Below are 23,642 nucleotides of genomic sequence, written 5' to 3' on the forward strand. Positions count from 1 at the left end.
ACGAGAACCACATCCATTTTTAATAAGTATTTATTTATCCAACAGTTTCAGCCCTGATAGTGAAGCCTGCTGCAGTTTCTTCTGGCTGGAGCCTGCTTATGAGACCTGCTTTGCCACGGGGCAGACGCTGGGATTCCAGGCCCGCCCATCACCCCAGACATCAGAGGAAATGAGAGAGTATTGCTCAAATGAGGGAGACTGGCGCTTTATTATGGAAACAAAAAATACCAGTAAGACCCGAGAGAAGTGCTTAATGCCTTTTGGAGGCAGCTGTTCCGTCTCCTCGGCTCGCCCCCTCCCCTACCCGCCGCGGACCAGAGCACGCGGAGATGCGGCTCGGCGGGAGGGGCCCCGGCCCTGAGCTCATCAGGCCCCCCGAGGGTTTGGAGGCGCTCTGCTGGCGGAGAGGGCGGGGCGCTGGGGCGGCCTCACCCCGCGCCCGGACCTGCGGCCAAGGTTCCGGAAATCGCCCCGGGGTGGGGAGGCGGGGTGGTCACCGTCAACCCAGCGATCCTCACCCACCGGGAGTTCCAGGCTCCGCGGGTCCGCGTCGGGGTGCTGCCTCGCGCGGGGCCGCCCACTTGGCGGCAGCCCGACTCGCCTCTCTGCGGGGTTCCTTCCGGGAGGTCACCCCAGCTGCTCAGGCCCCCCAGCCAGAGCCGGCGTGCACCCAGGCTGTGTCTAAACAGTTCTCTAGGGTACTTAGTTCTAACTTCCAGCCCCTTCCCCTCAGGATCACAGGCCCCACCCAGCTAGAGGAGGCTTTCTCCCTCACTCCTGGGCTCCCCAAAGGCACATGAGCAAGCTGCTCCCCAAGCCCTGCCGCCCCAGCCCGCCACCCCAAACCACCTCCCAGGGGCGCGGTGGGCCCACTGGGCGCACACTTGCTCTGCAGGGGCTCATGGCCTCTGCACTTCTATTTCTTCATGAAAAACCAACTCCTCTCCTCTTTCTGCCAGCAACACTGGGCAGAGAGGATGGCCAGATGCAGAGGCAGCTGCCCCCTGGCTCCTCCCCTTGCCCTCTGAGGACAGTCATGTTTTCCCATGGAGCCTGTCTAGTCTCTGCAGAGTCTCACACCTTTGGAACCAAGGTCAGGAGGCGGGTGAGTCAAGGCAAGTGTGAATTCAGCACCGGCAGGGCATGGCCTTCTCGCGTCCCGGAGGGGACTGGCCTGGGACAGGCTGATTAGGTTCTGACCCCTGCCCAGGGTTTATCGCTCTGAGTCAGAGAAGGAAGAGGGCTTAGTCCATCTCCACACCAGCATATCTTCCCCGGCCACACGGTGGGACTCTGTCTGGATCCGGGATTCATTGGAGGCCAGGAACTCCACCGCCCGGTCCCACACCCGCTTCATGCGCCTCCTGCAGAGAGGGGGAGGGGAAGCTCAGGAGGCCAGCAGGCCCAGGGCTGCCAAGGGAGGTGGGCTGTGGATGCACTCTGTACCAAAGCTGGGAGCGCAACCAGAATTTATCTATCTGCGGGAAGAGTGGTCAGGTGCTAACAGGACTCTTGCAGAGGAGAGAAATTTCATGAGCCCAGAGAAATGCTTTCTCAACCTTCTCTGCTCCAAAAGCATTCAATTAGAAGGAGCTGAAAGGGGCTGCAGCCCCCCCACCAGAGGTGTCCAAGTGGGGAGACTCTTGCTAGGACTTGATACTGCGGTAGGCCCGCTGCCCTCCTTGTGTGGGCTGCATTTTAATGTCTCGTGCGGGCTAATTAGAGAGTGACCACTGGGCTGTTGAGTCCAGACTCCACAGCACTTCAGGGGATGGGGCTAAACTAAGCCTCTAGCGGGGGAGGCCTGGACGCTGGAGCTGCCTGTGGAAACAGAGCCACCAGGTCGGGCCATCTTTGCAGTGACCAGAGTCCCTGCTCTTCGGGGTCCCCGGGGCCCTGCACCCCCTCAGACAGCCTCCTGTTTCCTCTTTGCTCCTCTAGACCAGACAGGAAGATCCCAGGGTGGTGGGGGAGGGCTGCTTTGATGTCTACCCTTTGGTGAGACCCGGCCTCAGGTCTGACTGCAGACCACTCCCCAGCACCCCAAGCATGCAGTGAATATGGGGAGGTGTGTGGAGCAGGGCGTTCAGCGAGGAGTGTAAACGGAGGGAAGCTCCGGAGGTGGCCTGCGTCAAGAGGCAGAGCGGGGTCTCGGGGCTTTCTTCCCAGGGGGTCAGGTCCAAACCCCAGGGCTGTCCAGCAGTCCTCACTTGACTGGTCTGGCCCTGGCCACACCGCCCTGGGGACTAAGACCTTCACGGCGGGCTCCTGAGCGGGGAGGGACAGTGGCCTCACACAGTCCCTTCCCAGGCTGCCCATTACCAGGTGATGAACAAGCTCTTCAGATCTCCCTCAACCGCCCACAAGCAGGCCCTCTCCACAGGGCAGCGTGCCCACGCAGGGCTGACAGGAGCTGATGTGTCCCCATGAGCCAAGGGCTTGGCCTCCCCTGAGAGCTGGAAGGCTGCGGTGGCCTCGTGTGGGGGTCCAATAGCTAGGATAACTGGTTATCCTACACTGTGTCAGGCTGCCTGAAGCTCCTGCCTGTCACCATCCCGGGGCTGGGGTGGACCTGAGTGCGCCTCAGCATCTTCACATCGGAAAGGGGCCTTTACAAGCTTTGCTCCCCCAGCTCCTCCTGGACTGGCAATCACAGAGCCCAGCCCTGGAACACAAAAAGGGCACCAGCCCACGGTCTCCGAGCAGGTTCCCGAATGTCTTTGTGCCTCGGCGTTCTCATCTGTAAAGTGGGGTCCTCACTGTCCACCCCCCCAGGACCATGCTGAGGATGGAGCGAGAGAGCTGTCCCCATGGAGGGCTCAGAGCAGTACCCAGTTCAGAGCAAGCGCCCAGCGAGGGTGACTGCTTAGCACCACCTGAGAGGAGAACTCGGCCCAGTCTGAGCCCACACTGCGGTCGGTCCGCCCTGCTGGCCACCTCCTGGGACTCTGTCCCCCGATTCTACCCCACCTCTGGTTTTGTCAGGGATCCATCCAGCATTTGCAGGCCACATGGACAGAGGTCCTGGAGTTGCACATGACAGTGGCCTGCCAACTCCTCCCACGAGCCGTGTGCCTGGGAAGCTGAGCCCATTCACTGCTGTGAAACTGTTTCCAAGTAGAGGCGTGTGCATTCGTGTATGGGAGCTGGACTGTGTTATCTTAGGTGAGACGTGTTTCTGACTGTGCATCATGGCTAAAGACGTGTGAAAAACAACCTCCTTTTCCTCGAAATTGGTTCAAGGAGGGATGAGTCACTGGCTGGTGGAACCTCAGGGTGTCCCCAGAGGCTTCTGCGGATGCTTTCCCTCGCTCAGGAGCGCAGCAGGGGGCCCACCTCCCCTCCACCGGCTACAGGGCCAGCGCCGCTCTGCCTGTCGGCCACCACTCTGTGCCCACGAGGACCTTCCGCCAGCTGACAACATCCACTGAGGGCAGGAGCAGGACAGTCCCAGAGCGGTGGAACCAGAGACCTGACCGTTCTGTCCCTGACCTCCATTTGTGGAGCCCATCAGGTCCTTCCCTGCAGAAGGGTCCTCCCCCCTTCTCACTCAGCGGGGAGAGGAGACCGAGGACTCGCCGTCCAGAGCACCCCATCAGTATCAATGCTGACGGTGCTGCTGTCTCCACAGAGCAGCGGGCCCACGCCTCTGTACTGCTTGTCCGCATTCTGCCGTAATGAGTGATGGCGGGGGGCAGAGGAGGGGATGGAGCCTCAACCTGGAACCCCGGGGCTAAACCGCCCCCGCCCTGCATGACTGGCCCGAGGTCCCGGCCTCCTCCCGTGGCACTTAGCGAGGTCCGACCGGGGAACTCACCGGCTCTGCGGCGGGATTAGGGTGTCACGCACGTGCAGGATGCCCACGTACGGGTAGCGCTCCATGTCCTGCTCCCAGTCCACGTAGTGGTCCTGGACCACGTCTGTGGGACAGAGGGTGCTGTTTAGGGTGAGGCCCCTGGGGGGGGCTCCAGCAGCCCTCTCCCTGGGGACCACGCACCTATGATTTTCTTCACCATCTCATACATGGCCTGCTCCTCCTCTTCCAACTTCCGCCACCGGTACTTCAGGAGGATCAGGAGCCCCCACAGGAAGGCCAAGCCTGGGAGGGGACAAACCACAGTGAATCCAGCCCGTCGCTTTCCCGGACAGGAGCCCACCGGCTCTCACAGGGCGGGTGGCTGTGCTGGAGGCTGAGGGGGTGGCGTCCCTACTGTGTCAGACCTGGGCTAGCAAGCAGGAAATGGAGGATGGGACATGCGGGGTGGGGAGGGGGGGACAAGCTGTTAAGCGGTCATCTTCCTCCCTCCGGCTGTCACCAGAAAGGCGTCTCTCGTCCTCCTCCCAGCCTCATTCCGGGGCTTTCATCCTCTCCCTTGTGAACCAGAACTTGCAATTCATACATATATACATGCCAGGCCCTTTGTATTTGAGATGCTGCTGCTGATAATGATGTCTGTTCCTGCCTGTGCGGGAAGGGAGCCGTGTGCACGCCCAGATGGCCTGTGATTTGTAAGCCGGCTCTCTCTGCCGAGTCAGGCGGCTTCTGTGACATGGCCTTCCGCCTTCAGAGACACCCCAAGGTCTCTGCTCAAAGGCAGCCCCTGATGTGGGGAGACTCCCCTTTGCTGCTGAGCGCCCTGGGCCTGGCTCGCTTTCATCAGGCGCCTGCAGCTCCCCAGCAGGTGCTTACATTGTTCAGGGAGTAAAATCAGGCCAAGCTCCGGCTGCGTCTTCCCCGCCGTGCGGCCTGCACTCGGGAGCTCTGGGAAGGACGGTGCCCAACTCCAGCCCAGGCCGGGTGCCCCTTCGGGATGCTAATGGCCCCCACCCCAAATCAAGATTTTCTAGTTAATCTTTGTGCACCAGCTGCCGGGTCTCCAAAGGAAAGCTGACCAGGGCAGTGGTGGACTGGATCATCTCCTGTTTCACTAGACAGACCTCAGGTTCACTGGGCAGAAATGAACTCTGCGGGCCTGGGTTTCTAGACCTTGTCTCCCATGCTCCGAAGTGTGGCTGAGCTGGGCTGCCAGGAGGCGCCGTGGGTGGGGCAGGGGGACAGGTCGGCAGGACTTACACCAGAAGAAGATGAGCAGGTTGGTGACAGCTGTGAGCAGAGCGCGGCTCAGGCGGCAGCCAACACCCATGCGAGGGCGCGAGGACTCCAGGCAGACCACCTTGTCCACCGTGGTCACCAGCTCAGACGGGTCTTCCCCTTTCAACCTGAGACAGGACACAGGGCTATAAACAGGTTCAAAAGCCTGGAGGAGCCGCCATATAAGCCTCACTTTCAGCAGAAAGAGGAGGAAGGAGGGGCTGGGAAGCCTCCACTTGCTGATAAAATAGACTTGGTACCCTGGCTGCACTCTTTCCAGAAATTTCCCACGTTGGCTACTTAGAAAGAATAAAGCTTTAATGGTGGCAGCAGGCTTGAACCCCTGCCGCTAAAGTGACGCCCCCCTCTGTTGGGTCGTTGACAACCCCTCTCAGCATGCGGAAGATTAAACTATAAATTGGATTCCCACCTCCCAGCACAGAGAAATGGAAACGTTTAAGGAATCGCTGGCTTTGCGAGGCACGGCGAGGGACTGAAACCATCTGGGAGGGGGTGCTTCTTCTTGGCAACGAGGAGGCATGTCAGCTGTTTAAGTGCAGAGGCCACGGAGCGCCACGAGGCCTCGGGGCGCCACGAGGCCTCGGAGCACGAACAGGCCCGGCTCCCAGAGGCCGGACCCCAGCCCCAGCGAGGGGGGCCATCGGGACCCTGGGAGATGCCACTGACCCCCATCCTTCTTCTAGGAGGCGACCAGCCCCTGCTCCGGACTGCACAGTGGAATGGCTGGTGCTTGAACTATCAGGATTTCTCATGACCCACTTCTTTTTAAGAAAATTTTTTTACATTGAAGTATAGTTGATTTACAATGTCGCGTCAATTGCTACTGTACAGCAAAGTCCCAGGACCTGTTTCTAATGCTGGTCGTGGGGGCTGGGCTCCAGCCAGGCTGCACCCTCCAACAGGAAAAGGCGGTGTCATCATTCCTGTGTTGGCAGCTTCAGCGTGTGCTGCTGAGGATAAAAATCCGTATTCTTTGCCTTTTCTAACACTAGGGAAAATCACTCAGCCACTCAGAGAAGCTTTATTATTTTTTTTTAAAGCCAAGGAATTCTAATATTGCCATGCATCCAGTTATCAAGCTTCAGGCTCAGCTGCCCGAGGGGCTTCTGCTGGCTGCACTGCTGATGGAATTAGTAATTTGAGTGGATTAGAGAGGAAGAGAACAAAACCCCAGAGTGTGCTTTAATATCAGCAGCTGTAACGTGAAGGGAGACCTGACAAACCCTGAGGGGTGGGAGGGGGTGACGAGGCACGGTCTCCCCAGCAGGGGACTCCGTGTCTGCAAGTGGCGGTGCCCCCACCCCTGGGCTGAGGCGCCAGACGGGGGTCTTCCAGGAGGGTGAAGAGTGCACTGTTCCTGCAAACCGCGCTCGCCAGGGACAGAAACAGGCCAACCGCCCAGCTGGAATAAAACCCGGTCTCTCCATTTACAGTTTCCATCCTGAGTGACACCAACATACAGAATCGCCTCATCTACAAATGAAAACTAGCACCAAGGAAAGGCAGAGCAGAAAAATGCCTCCTCCAGCAAACCATGGGGGCCAGAGACCGAAAGGGGCACAGCCTGAGGGACTTGAAACAGGTGCAGCTGGACTGCCAGGCAGTCACCCTGACACCTGGGTTTTCGCATCTCATCTTAAACTGCTCCTCCTGCGGCACTGCTGACACGTCTCCCTCCGCTGCCCAGCTTCAGGCCCGGCCCTTGACGACTCAGCTGGGAGACTCGGTCTCCACCTCCGGGCCCCAGACGCCAGAGCCGCTGGGCAAGGACAGGGCCTCACTCACCAGATGCCCACGTCCTTGTTACTGCTCAGTATCCAGGTCAGTGCGGCTTCAAACTTGGTGGAGGAGCTGCTGGTCAAGTTCTGTGGGAGGGGTGGGGAGATTAGCGCTCCGTCTGGGCAGAGCAGCGGGATCGCACTGGTCCTGCTGGGTCGCGGAAGCCCCCTCCGTGTCCTGTGCGTGCCCCCAAGCCCCGCTCTGCTAAATGCACAGCAAACTGGCGGGATGCCGATCTGGGGCAGATGATCCCAGAGAAGGGGCTGTAACTGGAGGAGGAGATGTGGAGGTGCCCACGGGAAAACCGGGCAGGTCTGCGGCAGCCGGGGGAATGCAATCTCCTCAAGGATGGCGGTGCCAGGCCAGAGAGCAGGCGGCTCATCTGGAGGGACGTGAAAGAAGACGTGGGGGTGGGGGCCCTCCCTGCAGCCAGAGCGGGCTGTGTGGCCTTGGGCAAAGGCCCTCCCCTCTTGGGGCGTCCAGGTGAAACGAAAACTGGACGAGGTGACCCCTTGGGTTTCTGCCAGTTCCAAAAATCTGTAATTCTGTCATCCTGAGGCCACATCGAAAACCAAAAGGACCCGGAGCAACCTGGACGGTAATCCTGAGGGGGAAGTGAAATGGCAGGTGAAATGTCTTAAATAAGCTGCTGAGAAGGGGAAAATAAGCCAGAAGAGGAGCAAGTCACAGGGCCGCTCGGGGAAGGGGCAGGGCAGCGGCCCGGTCAGCTGGCTGGGGGCAGCGGGTCAGGAGCAAGCTGCCTGCAGGCTGGGCCCTGGTTCAGCTCACCCTGGGTCTAGTCACCTCCCTGATGCCTTAACTTCAGGGAGCCGAACACACAACTGCGTTAAAAAAAAAAAAAAGATATTTTTTTTAAAGGGAAAGCAAACAAGCCAAAAAGCAAACACAAAACGAAGAAAAAAAAACAAAACAAAACGCAGGGCTTGAAAGATCAATACAGAAGCACCAGGGCCTCCAGGGAATGGACGTGCACGGCAGCCGACTTACTGCTATATATTCCTGGGCTTCCATGACAGGAATGCATTTGCTCTTTAGCTTCTCTGGATTTCCACATTCAAAATTACCTAGGAGGGGAAAAAACACACATTCAAACACAAAGATGAGGTGAAAAAAATTCACCCGGCAACCGACTGAACACGGCAGCAAGAATCAAGCCATCAGCTCTGACGGGGAGCGTGTGGCCCGCCGGCCCTGACAGCTGTGGGGCATCTTCAGTGTGCAGCAAGATCAAAAGCCACTCAGCTTGGATGGATGCCAGATCATTAAAACCTGACCTGCAAAGCAGTGCAGCGATTTGCATTAAATGACTAAAAAGCTGCCCAATACCAAGGTCTGTTTGCAATTGATCCCTAAAAGGATCAGACAGACAGCTCTGGAAGGTACTGGGATGGGACTATAAATAAACGTAGTCTGGGAACAAGAAAGGCAGGGAGGCCGCTGCACTGCGGGGTTTCTGACTCATGACACAGGCTGGCGACCTAGAATGCCAGGTTTTGAGGGTCCCTGGGGAGGAATGTGCAAGGAAGAAGGGGGTCTGCGCGCTGGACCCCGGCACGGGGCTCCAAAGCCCTCTGCCGAGCACCCTGGGCAGCCGGCTCCCACTCAGGGTGGAGCTGGGAGCCTCGCCCATCGTCCTGCCCAGGCTTCCAGGCCCGGCCCACGGACCACCCCCTCTGAAAAGGCCCCAGCCATGGGGGACTCATTTAGCCAAATCGGCTGGCCCTGGGGCCCCGCCACAGCCCTTAGCTCCCGATCACCCACCGTGGCTCACCCGCCGGCAGCTGCTTTACCACGAGACCCCGTGGGAGCAGAGGCTGGGCCTTAACCCCTCACCAGCCTGACTGCCCTCAGCCTGGCACAGCCTGGGCTTCAGATGGCCAGTCTGTATGCATCTGTGTGCTGGGGACAGAGTGGCTGAAGATAATATCACAAAACTCCTGAAAATGAATTGAAGCCTGCTCCTCGCCCCCAGCAGCCAGATCTTCCTACTTCAAAGCTGGCCTCGTCCTTCCGGGCCCCCCGAGACTCAGCTGGCTTCTCCCATGGTCCCGCCCAGCCCCAGGCTGCCCTGCCCTGCTCAAGCTGCAGGGACCACTGCCAAGGCCTCCCGGTTTCCTCCTCTCCCCTTTCTCATCCATGTTTGGTCAACAAAGCTTTGAAATGATCCTGCTTAGACGACACTCTCCACTCAAAGCGCTGCCTTCCTGCACCCGGCTCTGTCCGACACTCCCCTGCTCCAAGCCTCCCTGGCCTTCCCTGCCTGCAGGACGGCGCCCCGACGGCCTGGCCTGGCAACCGTGGCTGACCGGGTGAGCCTCACTCACATTCCCCGTTTCTCCTTCTTCATGCAGCTAACTGCTTCCATACCCGACTCTGTAATTTCCTGCCTCTTTGGCCCTGCCTTTCCCCAACAAATACATATCTAATCCCACCTGGGCTTCACGGCCTGGCACAGAGGCCCCCTTCCCTATGACACTTTCCTGACCACTCCAGCTATAAAAGGCACTGTGCCTCCCAGAACTTCTAGCCTCTTGGTTCCCATCCACCAGCATTTTATATCACCCCGTGGTCAGCGGGGTGGGTGGCCTGTCTCTTCTACTGGACCACGGGCAGCCTGTGGACAGGATCCTTGAGTCACCTTGTATCCTGCAAAGGCCAGCTCAGTGCCCTGTCCATAGCTGACCTCCAACAGGGGGTAGGGGACGGCGTATGGCCAAACAGAGCCTGCACTCCTCTGCAGCCTGTCTCAGTGAGAGGCAAACCCTCAGAAGACAGCGGGTACCAGGCCCCTTGATGACAAGAGCCAGGACCGCATATGGAGGATGGGAGGGGGGAACTGCCTACTAGGATCCATAGTTTGAGAGTGGAGCTTCTCAATGCTCTCTCCTGGGGGCCTCAGCACACCTCAGCCTTTGATGCAGTGGGTCTGAGATGAGCCCGAGATGCTACATTTCCCACAGCCTCCTGGGTGACACTGACGCTGCTGTCCCTGGACCACAACCGGGTCACAAAGGTTTCAAACAGGTCCTCCAGCCAGAGTCTATATGCCAAACACCTGGGCCATAACTGACTATGATGCTGTGAGCCCCAACCCCGCCTCTCCTCCAGGGAGCTCACAGAGGCCCCCATGACCAGCCCCATTCCCCCCGTAGTCAGGAGGGAGGAGGTGTGGAGCTGAGGCCCACAGGCTTGGCCCTGAGGGCTCAGGGCCGAGTCCAGGTCCACTCAACCTCGACCTCCCAGCGACAACCTTAGACAAGGGCTGGCCCTGCAGGTGAGTGGCGCCCCTGAACCTCCCGCAGACTGATGTCCGATTTTTGTGATGAGGACCCTTAACACAGGCACACGCCGGGCAGTCACCCATGTCATCAATGGTTCTGAGAGCCTCCTGGGTATCAGGAGGGGACACAGTATAATGCAGGGCAACCTCAGGCCTCAAGGAACATGTTTACCAATGGAAACAGCGGCGGAGATTCCAGACGGAGGCGTTTCCAAGGGGTGTCTTGGCAGGGGGTTGAGAAGGCTCTCCTCTAGAGAACAGCACTTGGCTTTCATTTAGTTAAGAAAAGATAGACCTACGATCACTCAGTCAAACGGGGAGACTGAGGCCCTGAGATGTCAGGGACTTGTCCAGCATCCCACAGCCAGGGGGGACACTGGGATCCGGGACACCAGGACCCTGGAGGGTGGGACGGGCCTGAAGGTGCTCGGTCCACCACCCAGACCACGTGCTGCCTGCAGAAGCCTCTGCACCTGGCCGGGCCAACCACCTGGTACAGGGAGGCTGTCCAGGTTGGGAGTCCTGGACTCTGAGATGGCCTGAGGCCTGGTCCCTTCCAATGCAAGATGGACCCCCAGAACATGAGGTGGAGGGCGTCCCAGAGAACATGGTGCACCTGCTGAAAGGCCTACACGTGTGCCAGGACCCCTGGGACCTTCAAGAATCTATGTTTTGCTCAAATGCAAGGCTTAAACGGGATGTGCCTATGGGGGACGTGGGGAAGGTGAGACGTGGCTTCTGGGAGACACCCACAGCATCTCGGCCTCGGCCCACAGCCCGCTGACGAGGAGGCTCGGTCCTTGGGAAACCTACTCACCCGCCTGGATGGCCAGGAAGTTGTACAGCTCGTGCAGCAGCTCCAGCAAGGCCGCCTTCTGCTTGGCCTGACAGAACTGGAAGGGCATAGGACACACGGTCAGCAAGAGGGGTGGGTGAGGGGCCTGCCTGTCTGCTTTCACCTCAGCCACACTGTCAAGAGCTCAGCTGCAAGGACAACCTCATACCTTAAAACAACAAAGACAGCAAATTCTGCCAAGAGGTGGGCCCAGGGGTAGGGTTGATAAATACCAGGTTAACTGACTGAAAAGAACACCATGAAAGCAGAGGTAGACTGACAACAGACACAGTTAACAACCAAGGGTCTGACATTCTGGAGGCTCTCAGGCCCCGGCCCCTGGGTTCCTGCTGGGATAGAGGCCATCAGCCGTGGAGTGCAGGGGGCAATCGTGGGCAACGCGGCACCTCGTCTCCACGGAGGGCAAAGCCAATGCTGCACGATGCGGTCCGGTCTCCCCCTGGGCCACTCCCGTCAAGTGTTTGGAGAGTCAAGTATCTACAGTCTGCCTGTGGATTATCTACTCTGCTGCAAATGTTTAATCTTAGATTCTTCTAGAAATGGAAAATTTAGAGGAATCTAACCTATCGGGAGGAAAATGTCACCTGTGTGAGGAGAGGCACGCCCGCTCACCTGCTCCTGCAGCACCTGTGACAGCAGGGACACCGTCCAGCTCGACTTGCTGCATTTGGAACATTTAAAAAAGGCTGCTTTTCTTTGAGAGTGGATGACAGGCTGGGTGCTGTGCTGAGTGGTCTGTATGTGAACCCTGAATCCTTAACACACCCCTCCCTGCACCCCAGTTTCTCAGGTGAGTGGCCCAAGGTTTAGAGACCAGAAGTGGCCACTAAGACCCCACAGCTCATAAGTGGTGGAGCCGCATGGGAGTGTAGCCAGCGCGCACCACCCCTCCCGCAACCGGGCACAGCCCGGACCAGAAGGCGGAGGTCTGGGTTCCAGACCTGGCTCTGCAGCTAGAGAAGAAACCAAGATTGTTTTCCTTCTCGGGGCTCATGTGCTGCCCCGATCTAATTTGGTTTTGAATAGTCTCAGAGGCCAAGCTTTGTCCCCTCATGTGGCCTAAAGGCCCTGATGTCTTAACAAGGTACCAAATGATGTAACCAAGATCTATGCACAAGACTATAAATGTCCAAAACAACTCACATGCCTATTAGCAGAGTCAGAAACCCCAACTACTTTTTAAAGACGATTTAATGATATCGGCAAAGCTGATAACTTTCAAATATAACTGAATATGCAGAGATTCCAATTCTATAAACACATACATACACAGAGAGAGAAGGTAGGAGGAGAAGCTCCCCAAACATTAATGGTGATTATCTCTAGGTGGCAGAACCAAGGGTGATTATTGTCCCATTTTTCGAACTTGCTACACTAAACATCTATCATTGTCACAATAGGGGAAAAAAACCAGGAGCAATTAATACTGTTCCGAACTCACAGACATTTAGCAAAGCAGGGCTGAAAGGACAGAAGGTACCAGACAATGCGACAGCCTGATTAAGATAACACACCCACTGCCAGCCCATCCCCAGGGTTCCCACAAGACAAAAGCAGAAACGATGACAAGACCTGCAGAGAGCTGAGACAGGGAAAAACACCTGTCTCTAAAACCCAAATGCCCCTCTGGGTTTTGGGTGAGCTTGAGCCACAGAAAGTGTGAGGCTTTCAACAAGTCACTCAAGCTGAGAAGTACCCCCTGAGCCGCCTGTTCCCGTGCACATCCTCCCCGAAGGCCAAGCGTGCCCCCACAAAAGCTCAGGGCAGCAGAGCCCAGCACTGAGCCTGGAGGGAGCCCGCGAGTCCTGGTCTGGGACCTGCCTGGCCAGGCTGGGCACGTCTTTAGCAAGGAATGGACGGTGCCTGACGGCTCACACAGCGGGGATGAGTGCATCCCCCACTGGGGACGACCCCGGAGGGAATCTGCCCTCCGCCGTGGGTCTGACACACTCACAGGTGTGCAGGACCAAGAAGCAGAAGCCAGGGAACCCGTTTCTAAACAGATGACAGATGAAACTAGAATCGCCAGAGAAGTCTCCGAGAAATGAAAGTTTTGTTCCCGTTTTTGTTTTCTGTCTTCAAAAGTCTAGTTTCCCCTTATGGCCGTGTTTCTGGGCCACTTCCTTTAATCATCAACTGCAGTTTTTACGATAGAAGGCAGATTAGACTTATTATGAGTCTGTTTTTACAAAACAGTAGGGAAGCCAAGATGTCTGGTGGATGAAAGCAATAAATACTGGTAATAAACACACCCTCAAATATGACACAGCAGAAGCCGAAGAGAAATAAAACCGCTTGTCTGCATCAGGATGCCACTTCATTAACGTGGGTAACGTGGGCCTGGGGATGAGTGTGTGTGGTTTCTTTCCCGGCCACCTCCCCCTGCCCCCAACTGCCAGAGATGTGCCCTGAGGGCTGGGGGAGGCCTGGAGTTGCACACTTAATAATTAGACTACTAAGTCATGCCCCCTCTGGCAGCACAAGGCTCTGCCTGGCAGGATTTATGACCTGAAAATTTACAGCCTCTATCTTCCCCAGACTACTACCTGTTCTGGTGCGTCCCAGCTCCTTGCTAATGCTGTTTTCATGACTCGTAAATGGACAGGGCAGCTCACCTTCCCCAAGTATTATTTGTAAGGAACATTAAAGTGTCACAAAACCAATCTATAGACTAAGAGAACTAACTCCACTTCAGATGTGTTTAAAACAACCCCTTGATGATGTTTCAAATCAGAACAGCATTTTCAGAGCCAGAGAGGAACAACCTAAGAATGTGGAATTGAGAACCTGGCCTCCTGGTGCTTAAAAAGCTGCCCGCCCTTCCTCCTAAAGCCAGGGAGTTCTAGAGGTCCCTCAACCACCACCCACTGCATCCCCCCAGATAGACTCAGGCAGAAGATCAAAGCCCTCGATGCTCAATTGATGGGAGAGCTCCTACAAGTCAGGGGTTGGATCCTGGGAGCTCAAATTCTGTTTCAAGTACCCCTTTACTGCCACAATTGAGTCTGACACGTACATCACAGAACACGATATGATTCTGGTACGTTACAGGAAGCACTCCTGAAAATGACCCTTTTATGATCTTTTTCTGGGCAAGTCTACCTCCTGATGGAGGCTACCGTCCTTGGGAGGAATAGCGAAAGCTAGAAAAACTCAAACTCACCTCATCTGTTTTTGTCTCACAGTCCACTGGCAATAATTTCACTGAGACCAAGAAAAGAAACAGAGGAAATTAAAAGTGTGGGTTTTGGAAAAGGGTACAGAAAGGGATCATTCTCAAAATTCAGAGGAAGTAAAGCATTACCAACATAAAGGTGGGGATTAGAAAGATATCATCTAAATGAAACATTTAAAAAATGTAGACAGTAAAATGTAAAGGGGTTCGCAGTCCTGGGTTAAGAATTAGGACACTTGTTTTCTAATCTCAGGGAAAAATGATAGCCACAGGATATTGGGTAACTACTCACTTAACCACTCTGAACCTGTTTCTTCATCATAACATGGGATCACTAAGGCCTTCCTAGCTTAACTTAAACTCCTTGTCAAACAAGACAACATATATGGTGGTTCTGTAAACTGTAAACAATGTTATGTTAAACATGATTAATACTATCATGGGAGGGGAATTCTGGGTAAATTCCCAGTATTTATCCAAGAGCTGTTGTCTTAAAGCATCTCAGCAATAAGTATGACAATATACTGTGTTTTGACATCACCAATGTAGTTACAGTTAGAGCCAGTACAGTTACCATGACACTCATGGGTCTACTTAATTTCTCTAGCAAGTGGATAACCTGCTCTCATAGTCAAGAAATTATCTGAGTGTGTGCATAAGTCTGGGATCCCCGCGCCCATGGACTTCCTCATACACCCAAATAGCCATCCGCTGCAACAGCTAAGACATAATTTAGCTTTTCCCTGAATTCTGGCTGTTCATGCTAGGCATGGAAAGATGTGGCCTGGGCTCAAGGCTGGGAATAGTATTAATCACATTCATTCTTTGTCAAGACTACTAAAAGCTGGTGAACTCAAGGGTCACTTTATACTTAAATTTATAAAGAAATGATCACCCTGCTGTTTCTTATTAGCCTAGAGCCTAGAGAATTCTGGAAGAAGCTAATTTCCCTTTTAGAAAACACACAGATCCTTAACTATTCGTTAACATAATGTATCTGGCAGATCTCATTCTGCCAGGTCTCAGCACAGAACTAACTGTGGACAGAGGCATGATGGGAATATCCTTGAGTCACAGGACCCTCTCTTTACACATTCCATGAAGGTGCTGGAAACAGTGATAAATGCCACCATTTACATCAGTTTAAACTCTTTAAAGGCTCTTGCACACTTGTCTGAGGCAGGACTAGTATAATCTCCTTTTGACATACAGTGGGTCCTGTGGGCCAAAGAAGGAGGATATGGCCTTTTTGGTGCTGCAAAGCTGGGACCCCAATCAGAACTATCTTTGAGCGGGTGACCTGGGGCACTAGCATGTGAAGGAGCAAGGAATCAAAAGGGAGGGCAGAACTCAAAAGGAGTGGGGGTGGGCCTTTAGAGGGTTGTGTTAGAGGGCTTTCTCTAGAGAGGGAAAAGTAAAAGTGACTAGGGAAAGACTGCTTCTAGCACGTGGTGGAAAGGGAGATTAGTAGGAAGGGCTAGGTCCGAAAATAAGAATAGGAGGAAGTGAAGACAGAAATGATTGCAGATTCAGGAATCTCACAGCTGGAGGAAGGAAAGTCTTAAGTCTGGAGGGAAAAAGGTGGCCAGAGCTATCTAACAGGCCCGGGACGTGCGGCCTGGCGCTGAGAGGCCCGGGGGTCGTTCCGGGGACACCCGCGCGCCCAGCGCCCTCCCCTGCGCCGGCCCGGGACGTACTGTTGTCCTCCGCCTCCTGCGGCGCCGAGGGCTTGCCTATCTTCACCCAGAGGATGCCCAGGAAGACGAGCAGCAGCCCCAGGCTGGCCCAGAGCAGGAGCCGGGACAGGCAGCGCTCCAGCCGTCGTCCCGCCTCGGGCCGGGCGCGCGCCGAGGCCGCTGGGCCGGCTCTCGTCGCCCGCAGGCCCGGGCGCGGGTCGGGGCCGAGGAGGGCGGAGGGCGGCCGTGCCGAGGCCGGAGACGCGGCCCACCAGCGCCGGAGCCTGGGGCTGGCGCCCGGCGCGGTCCTGTCGAACGGCCGGCCGTCCTCGTCCTCCTCGGAGCTGCCCCGGGCCGAGGCGCGGCGTCTAAGCGGCGCGGGGCGGGCGAGGCCGCGGCTCCCGGACCAGGAGGCCGCGGGGGCTCCGCAGTCGCCGTAGGCCCCGGGCGTCGCGTAGGCTGGGCCCGAGGCCGGCGGGGAGAGCCAGGGTTCCGCCCGCGGGGAGGCCGCGGCGGGCCGGGCGCGCAGCGGCGCCTCCTCGCGCAGCCGGGCCTCCTCGCCCCGAGCCCGGGCCGCCTCCCGCGGCCGCTCCTCGCTGCGCAGCCGGGCCTCGCCGCGCAGGCGGCGCAGCTTGTTGCGGTAGACGTCCCGGGTGGTGTCGGTGATGGGTCCCGGCTGGAAGCCCAGGGCCTGCAGCTCCCGCCGCAGCTCCAGGTCTGACAGGCCGGCCATGGCCAGGACGCCGCCCCGCGGCGCGCGCCGCACCCGGAACTGTTCCCGCCCGCGGCCGCGGCGGAGCGGGCGGGGCTCCGCGCCATGACGGGAAGGTCAGTGGGGGCCGCCATATTGGGAGGTCTGTGACGGCCGACATGTGGCCATGATGGTGAGGTCAGACTCGGCCTCCCAGGGCCACCATGTTGGAGAGGTCTGAGGGCTTTTTTGAGGGGGGGCGGGTATTGTTTTTGGTTTCCTTTTCTCTTTCCCATCTTGCTCACTCCTTCTTCCTGTAAGACCAAGTGGTCTTTTCTCTGAATCCTTCACCCTTTGGTTGTGTGGAGGCATGGTGGTGGTAGTTTAGTAGCTAAGCCGTGTCCAACTCTTGCGACCCCATGGACTGTAGCCTCCCATCTGTCCATGGGATTCTCCAGGCAAAAATACTGAAGTGAATTGCCATTTCCTTCTCCAGGGGATCTTCCTGACCCAGGAATCGAACCCACGTCTCCTGCATTGCAGGCAGATTCTTTACCGACTGAACTAAGAGGGAAGCCCTTCAAGGGAGGCATGGTAGGCACTCTATAAAGTCATGTTGAATTGCTTAATGGTGACAAAACATTGCCTGCCATATGAGTAAGCGAAGGATCTAGCCACCACGTTACAGCCATCCCCACTGGTGAGCCCTGAGGGAACGCAGGGTGGAAGCAAGGCATGCCCACCATCTAGCAGTCATCAAACTGCAGCCACCCTCATGGTGCAGCTTGAGGAAACTTTGGATGAGAAAACACAGGATACTAGCTCCAGACAACTGAGGTGCATATCAAAGGAATGATTTCAGTGAGCTTACTTCCTTATATCTTCCCAAACATAGAAAAGTGCTAAATCTCTTACTTTGAGATATCTGATTTTCTTTTATTGACAGTAATCGTTTGTCACGACTACCTGGTATTGTTGCAAAAACTCATATCGTGGCTTCCCCTCTTCCTCTTCTGAACAGTTTCCTCGGGGTTATCTGAGAGGCTGTCTCCTGGGCTTACAGTCCTAAGAACATCCACCTAATAAAGTATAATTTTCAACTTTTAGGTTATGCATTTTTTTGGCCAACAATGGTGAAAGAGGAGCCCTACGGAGAGTGGGGAGACAGAATCCTCTGCTGCTCTCTGTGCTTGGGGAGGGCTTTGTTTGGGTCATGGAGTAGACCCCAGGCATGCTCTGGGACCCAGTACAACCTAAGGTCATGGTTGGCTGGCCTCTGTGTTTTCCTGGCTTTTCAGTCACTGACATCGAGCCCCAAGGAGGTGCAGGCCCTGCTCTCAGCCAGATGTTAGCCCAAAAGGAGCTCCTGCCATCCCATCATGACACCACATCCCATCATGAGGGCAGAAGAGGCACATGCCCCAGGGCTCTGAGGGGCAGTTCAGGCCAGCAGGAGGAGGCTGTGTGGTCAGATAGTGAGATTTTGATAAGGAGTGATAGGGAGGGTGAGGGGCTTCCCTGGTGGTTCTGATGGTAGAGAATCTGCCTGCAATGTAGGAGACCTGGGTTCGCTCCCTGGGTTGGGAAGATCTCCTGGAGAAGGGAATGGCTACCCACTCCAGTATTCTTGCCTGGAGAATCCCATGGACAGAGTCCATGGGGTCCCAAAGAGTTGGACATGACTGAACAACTAACACTTTAACTTGGGTAGGGGAAGTCTCCTGGTAGGCTGCAGTCCATGGGATCGCGAAGAGTTGGACATGACTGAGAAACTTCACTTTCATGCATTGGAGAAGGAAATGGCAACCCACTTCAGTGTCCTTGCCTGGAGAATCCCAGGGACAGCGGAGCCTGGTGGGCTGCCGTCTATGGAGTCGCACAGAGTCGGACACGACTGAAGTGACTTAGCAGGGGAAGTCTCCAGAGATGTAGGCTTATGTCGCCTGTGGATTTAGGTAGGGGGTTCTCAAGTCCCAGCTCCAGCAATAGATGTGTGATCATATCCAATTAACATTTCTAGCCTGTTGGCTAGTAAACCTCATAGGGTTGCTGTGAGGATTAGAAGAGGCAATTTGTATAAGGTGCTCAGGACCCTGGGCTTCCCAGGTGGCTCTAGTGGTAAAGAACGAGCCTGCCAATGCAGGAGACCCAAGAGATGAGGGTTCCATCTGGAGGCTGGGAATATCCCCTGGAGGAGGGCATGGCAACCCACTCCAGTATTCTTGCCTAGAGAATCTCAGACAGAGGAGCCTGATGGGCTACTGTCCATAGGGTCACAAAGAGTCAGACACGACTGAAGCAACTTAACATGCACACTCAGACACATGTGTCATAGTGTTTGTACATAACCCATTTGTTTGCAGCATCAGTGCTGTGTGGAAACTTCCACCTGGCAAGCTGTTTGATTATATGAAGCTCTTAGCAGAGAAACCCTGAAGGAAAGCATGGCGGGTAACAACAAGTGGAAGTAACACTGTGGTTCGCGGTCTTCCTCGCACCTCCCTCTCCCTCTTTGTATTCCTTCCACATGGATCACCAACTACCTTTTCCTAACGCTTATTGGCAGCCTCATAAGTTCCATTCCCTTTCCATGCCTCCAGTTCAGTTCTCCCCTTCCCCCAGTCTCCCTTCCTTCACTACAGTCCCATTGCCCACCCCCACCTTGTCCCCACCCTGGGCCCCAGGGTTTGCATTCCCACCACTTGCTCTATCGTGGGACATTTATCACTGGTCACACTGGGGGGAAATGACAGCCTCCACTTGGTCAGGCTGCTGAGTTAGCTCCGCCATCGCCCCCCGCTCAGCTGCTCCCATGTGGTGTGATTTCTCTCCCCAAGTGTTGTTTTCCTCTCCTCTGCCTGTGTTTGCACAGAATGCCAGGAATTTGATATAGTGATTGCCTAACACACATACCACATAATAGTATTTTCTTTCTTTCTGAAGCACTGTTTGCATGACAAATGAGTTGGTAACATTTGTGCCTCTCCTTGCAGCTGTGCAGTTCAATATATAAAGAATGAGCCTTTCAGCATCAATACTGGCCCTGTGTATTCTAAGAGGGCTTGAAACTGGTGCTTAAACAAACTTAACATTACAGTGTTTTGCAGAGTTATGGTCTATTTCCACACAGTGGATCTTGGGGAGATTTAAAAAGACACTGAAATGGAGCCATCCCCAGGGGTGGTCCCCAGTCTGGGCTCTGTCATCCTTCTTGTGTTCGGGGTCTTGGCTGCTGCTACATATACCCAGGGCCAAGTGACCCACAGCCCTCCTCCAGCCCCACCTTGACCCTGTCTTCCCTCCAGCCTAGAACCCAGCATCTTTGCAGCAGTTCCCCCACTCCCACCCCCACACTGATCCACCTCTACCCGCCTGGGTCTAGCAGGACTTTGGGGTCATGTGCCACCACTTAGAGCATATTTGCTGATCAAGCTTCCTTCCCTCCCATCCCCAAGAAGAAGCCTCAGAATCTGAAAAATTCAATCAGGAAAAAAAAAAACTCATGAAAAAAGAAGTAAAAATCTTAAAGGTCAATGTTCCTCCAGGTCTTGGGCCTCTGCATTCTCCTCCTGAACTCCCCACTCGAGTCCACCCCCTCCCTCAACTGATAACCCTTCAGGGTCCTCCCTCAACATTCTCCACCCTCAACGCGCTTTACCGGCTTCAGTGAAGTCAGTTTGGTCTGCTTTCCTCCGCTGGCCGTCCCCCTGCTTCCACCACTTGGTCTCCGTGCTTCTTTGGCACCACTGCCTGGGTCGAGTCTCGAGCCGCCCTTGAGGCCCCTGCAGGCCTTCTCGGATCCACCCTTCTGTGTCTCTTCCGGTTCTGCTGCTGGGCCTGTATGGGAACACACATTTCCAAGAAGAGGGCAACACTGCCAAGTCAATGCTGTCCTGCGTGCCCTCCTTTCTCATCACTTTGTTGTGGGTTTTTTTGAATAAGGCGAGCAGCTCAAGCCGCTGAGGCTGTGGTCCGTCGTCCTGATTTATTAAAGGCAAAAGTGGGAAAACAAGCTCCAATGTCTAAATCTACTTTGTAACCACATCCACACATTTAGTGGAGATGAGGGGCTGCTCTGAGGACGCTCTGAACTCCCGGGGAGCTGCCATACTGCTTGCCCTTCTGCTGACCTCTCTCTGCCTTGGCAGAGCCTTGTAATAATAACAGCCATAAATCTTTTAGTGGGTTCCTTTCTCCTTCTCCTCCTGCAAAAAGCCCTACACACATTTATCAGGTCCTTAAGGATGCGCTGGGACCATGGACTTGCCCTTGACCCACCTTGTCCCCAGCCCCAGGATCCCTCTTGGCTATTCTGGGCTTCCTTTGAACCACAGCATGGGTGGCATCACACTGGGGTGGGGGCCCTGGGAAAGTACAGCTGGAAACAGACGATGTGGGTGTGATTTTCAGCTCAGATTTGGACTGGGATGGCCCTGGGTCTGTCCAACATCTTGCTACCTTATCTTAACCTATCTCTCTAGGTCAATGAAGGGGCAAATAGAGTCACAAAGAAGCATCAGAAAGGGATTAGTGAGCAATTACGTCACCTGCTTTTCAACATCAGCTGAAAACTGAACAAAACTCCCACTCTTCTGGACACTTTTACACTTTGATATCTGTGAGTAAGAGCTCCTTTAGTGGCATGAAATACATTCTCCGATGTCAATAATGAATTGTGTATGAAGAAAAATGTAATGCTTTCAGAACATTTTCTTTTGGGCTTTGTCCATGATTAGATTATACTAAATTATAGAGTACAGATATCAAGCAATTACTCTTTGCTTTTAACTGTTCAATTTCGTGGCAGATCCACGTAGTGCAGTAATTATAAAATCACACCGATGTGGTTACTGAGAAAATGCCTCATCATCTCTGTCTTGTGAATCTAGGCTCAGGTCGCCCTATGAATTACCTGTGGTCCTAAGTGTACAAGTACATTTCAGATGCAAACGGGTAATCTGTAACTCTCTGTAATTGCCAGGTAACTGGAGAGATTCTTGCAGGTTTTGCTGGATAACCTCACCGGGATGCGGGGAGAAGGGGCACCTTTGCCCTCCTGGTTCCTCTGGGCACTTCCCCTGTCTGATGCTGCTAGGTCCTGCTCTAGACATCCTCTAGCTTTAACCAGGAGTGGGTCTCTCTTTACTTCTGTTTTGTGGAAACATGATCCTTTTGTCCTTGGCTCAGCTCAGAACCTCCCCAAGCTACCCCTCTATCCTCCAGTTTTAATTCCTTCCAAGACTGTGCCTGTCCCGTAAGCAACTGAGTCCGCTCTCCTGGAAATGGAGGCGCTTATTGGAGAAAAAGAATTATTTGAGCCGATGGCGAGAAATCGAACACTGGCAGGAGGAGGAAAACCGAACAAGAAAGGCGCCGACACTTCTAAAGAGGTGGCCAGGGCGCCGTGCATACAGAAGCAGGCGGTGGCTGAGGCCCAGTTCTGGCTCATTACCGGGAAGCACAGCAAAGGCCGCCGGGTGAGCCTGGGGGACAAGCCGGCTGCGGCGCGGAGCTTCCAGCGGGACGGACAGCACCCTTGCACTTCCCAGGTGCTGTGCTTGCTGAAGCAATTCCCACTGAAAAAGATGCAGACCGGGACTTCCCTGGCCGTCGCAGGGTGGGGGGCTCCAACCCTGGCGGGGAAATTAAATCCCGCGTGCCCCGCGGCAGAAAAAAAGGATGCAGACCATCTGGGGTGAAATCTCCTAGGAGTCTCATTTCCCTCCGTGGCAAACGTTTCAATACTGCTGTACAACCCTCAGGAGCTTCGATAAAATCCCCCAGAGGGTGCGGGGACCCTGGTCCCAGAAATGGGCGCCCCCTGCTGGTGACGGGGCAAGGTGGGCTCACTGTCTGGGCGGACCCCAGCAGAGGGCGAGGGGAAGGCGTGAAACTGAGACGGCGAGAAAGCGAGCCTTTTGTTTCTCTGCTTCTCGGAGTGCGTTACTGACAAACGGAGGAACTTAAGGGAGCTGGGAAGGGCGAGGAGGGGTCCTGGATCCGGTTCCTGCAATCCCACGCTTTAGAGCGAGATTCCTGTGTCTTTTCCTCCGCACCCTCCGACGTGCCCTGCTGCAGCCCTCTCTCCCCATTTATTAGCGGCTGTCTTGGCAGTATTTCCCGGGATCTCGCAGCTGTGCTTGGGTTGATCAGTACGTGCATCGGAAACTGTGTGAGCCTGCATAGTGCAGGCTCTGGGTCCTATGTAAGGTTGGGGGGAGAGCGTGCAGAGCACCCCAAACGAGGGTCCTTTTTAGGGCTGGAGTTCTGTCTTCCTTCAGCTACTAATCCAGGGCTAAGCCCTTAAAGTGGCTGGGGCGGGTGGAAATTCCGTGTGGGCACTGTTTAATTGCTGGTAACCTATGGATGGAAGGAGCTGTGCTTCCTATATGGCCCCAGTTTATAAATAAATGAACATCCATTAAGGTAAAATTAAATTACAGTGAAATTTCCCATACAGTTTTGTTTAGAAGGCAGAAATAAGTGGGTTGGCTGTGTAATTCTGCCGCAGATGCTGGAGCGTGTAGTCACGTGATGATAATAATAATAGTAATTTGCTTTTTGCTGGTGTCCCCGTCCCCCATATCTCAAGGCAGATATTACCACCTTGCTTTCGAAAAGGCTCATTGAGGTTCAAGGGCTGGCTAGAAGTTACCCAGCAAGGGGTTGAGTGCAGAGGCCTTAAAACGCTTTGGTCCATTAGACCTCAAGTCAGTAAACAGAAAATGGACAAGTATGCAGGAGACCTGAGTTCCAGTGCTTGTTCTGCCACTGGCTCAGCATGTGGGCAAAAAATGCTATTTCTCTGGCCTCACTTTCCTCATGTAGAACAGAAGAGCCCATGCAAATCTTATTCCATGGGTCCCAATATTTGATCATAGGCACACGCTTTACTAATATATGCACCATTTATGGCCAAACCCTCTCTGAGCTTTATTTCCCCCTTTATGGCATGACCAGAATCTGACCTTTGTAAAAAAACTAAAATAGTAAATAAAAGAGTCATTTCTGTATATTTCATGATTTATTTGCTGGCAGGGGATTTGTTTGG

The 23,642-nt window shown here is 54.9% G+C and overlaps 1 protein-coding gene and 3 long non-coding RNA genes across 6 annotated transcripts; 2 read left to right on the forward strand and 2 right to left on the reverse strand.

Moving 5' to 3' along the window:
* Window positions 1–12: 12 nt before the first annotated feature.
* On the reverse strand, window positions 13–16,659 carry LEMD2 (LEM domain nuclear envelope protein 2). 3 transcript variants are annotated; one of them, XM_081520013.1, is made up of 9 exons: window positions 16,308–16,659; window position 15,305; window positions 11,011–11,086; window positions 7,901–7,977; window positions 6,899–6,978; window positions 5,075–5,220; window positions 3,998–4,099; window positions 3,818–3,920; window positions 13–1,364 (listed from the first exon to the last, which is right to left on the reverse strand). In XM_081520013.1, exons 1-9 carry the CDS (start codon window positions 16,631–16,633, stop codon window positions 1,214–1,216), a joined length of 1,062 nt encoding a protein of 353 aa, XP_081376139.1. In that variant the 5' UTR covers window positions 16,634–16,659; the 3' UTR covers window positions 13–1,213. The 3 variants fall into 3 exon arrangements, with proteins under 3 accessions (XP_081376139.1, XP_081376137.1, XP_081376136.1); XM_081520011.1 differs by lacking the exon at window position 15,305 and adding an exon at window positions 14,213–14,253 and having other exon boundaries at window positions 16,300–16,659; XM_081520010.1 differs by lacking the exon at window position 15,305 and adding an exon at window positions 14,213–14,253 and having other exon boundaries at window positions 15,922–16,659.
* On the forward strand, window positions 10,105–13,353 carry LOC145517482 (uncharacterized). The gene is made up of 2 exons (XR_014062061.1): window positions 10,105–10,187; window positions 10,970–13,353. It is a non-coding gene; the product is annotated as an uncharacterized LOC145517482 (long non-coding RNA).
* Window positions 16,325–23,604, forward strand: LOC145517484 (uncharacterized). Its single transcript, XR_014062063.1, has 2 exons — window positions 16,325–16,728; window positions 21,073–23,604. It is a non-coding gene; the product is annotated as an uncharacterized LOC145517484 (long non-coding RNA).
* Window positions 17,558–22,294, reverse strand: LOC145517483 (uncharacterized). Its single transcript, XR_014062062.1, has 3 exons — window positions 20,870–22,294; window positions 20,250–20,428; window positions 17,558–17,670 (listed from the first exon to the last, which is right to left on the reverse strand). It is a non-coding gene; the product is annotated as an uncharacterized LOC145517483 (long non-coding RNA).
* Window positions 23,605–23,642: the final 38 nt, after the last annotated feature.

Source organism: Giraffa tippelskirchi, chromosome 8 (assembly GCF_054371585.1).
Source record: "Giraffa tippelskirchi isolate mGirTip1 chromosome 8, T2T-mGirTip1v1.2.pri, whole genome shotgun sequence".
NCBI classification, from domain to species: domain Eukaryota; kingdom Metazoa; phylum Chordata; class Mammalia; order Artiodactyla; family Giraffidae; genus Giraffa; species Giraffa tippelskirchi.

What these genes read in the sequence shown, in the direction of transcription:
- LEMD2 (XM_081520010.1), bottom strand. Translation starts at nt 16,633, where the DNA reads ATGGCCGGCCTGTCAGACCTGGAGCTGCGGCGGGAGCTGCAGGCCCTG. An exon ending in GATGGTGAAGAAAATCATAG is followed by an intron (nt 3,921 to 3,997) that starts GTGCGTGGTCCC and finishes TCTGTCCCACAG; the next exon opens with ACGTGGTCCAGGACCACTAC. An exon ending in CTAATCCCGCCGCAGAGCCG is followed by an intron (nt 1,365 to 3,817) that starts GTGAGTTCCCCG and finishes CCCTCTCTGCAG; the next exon opens with GAGGCGCATGAAGCGGGTGT.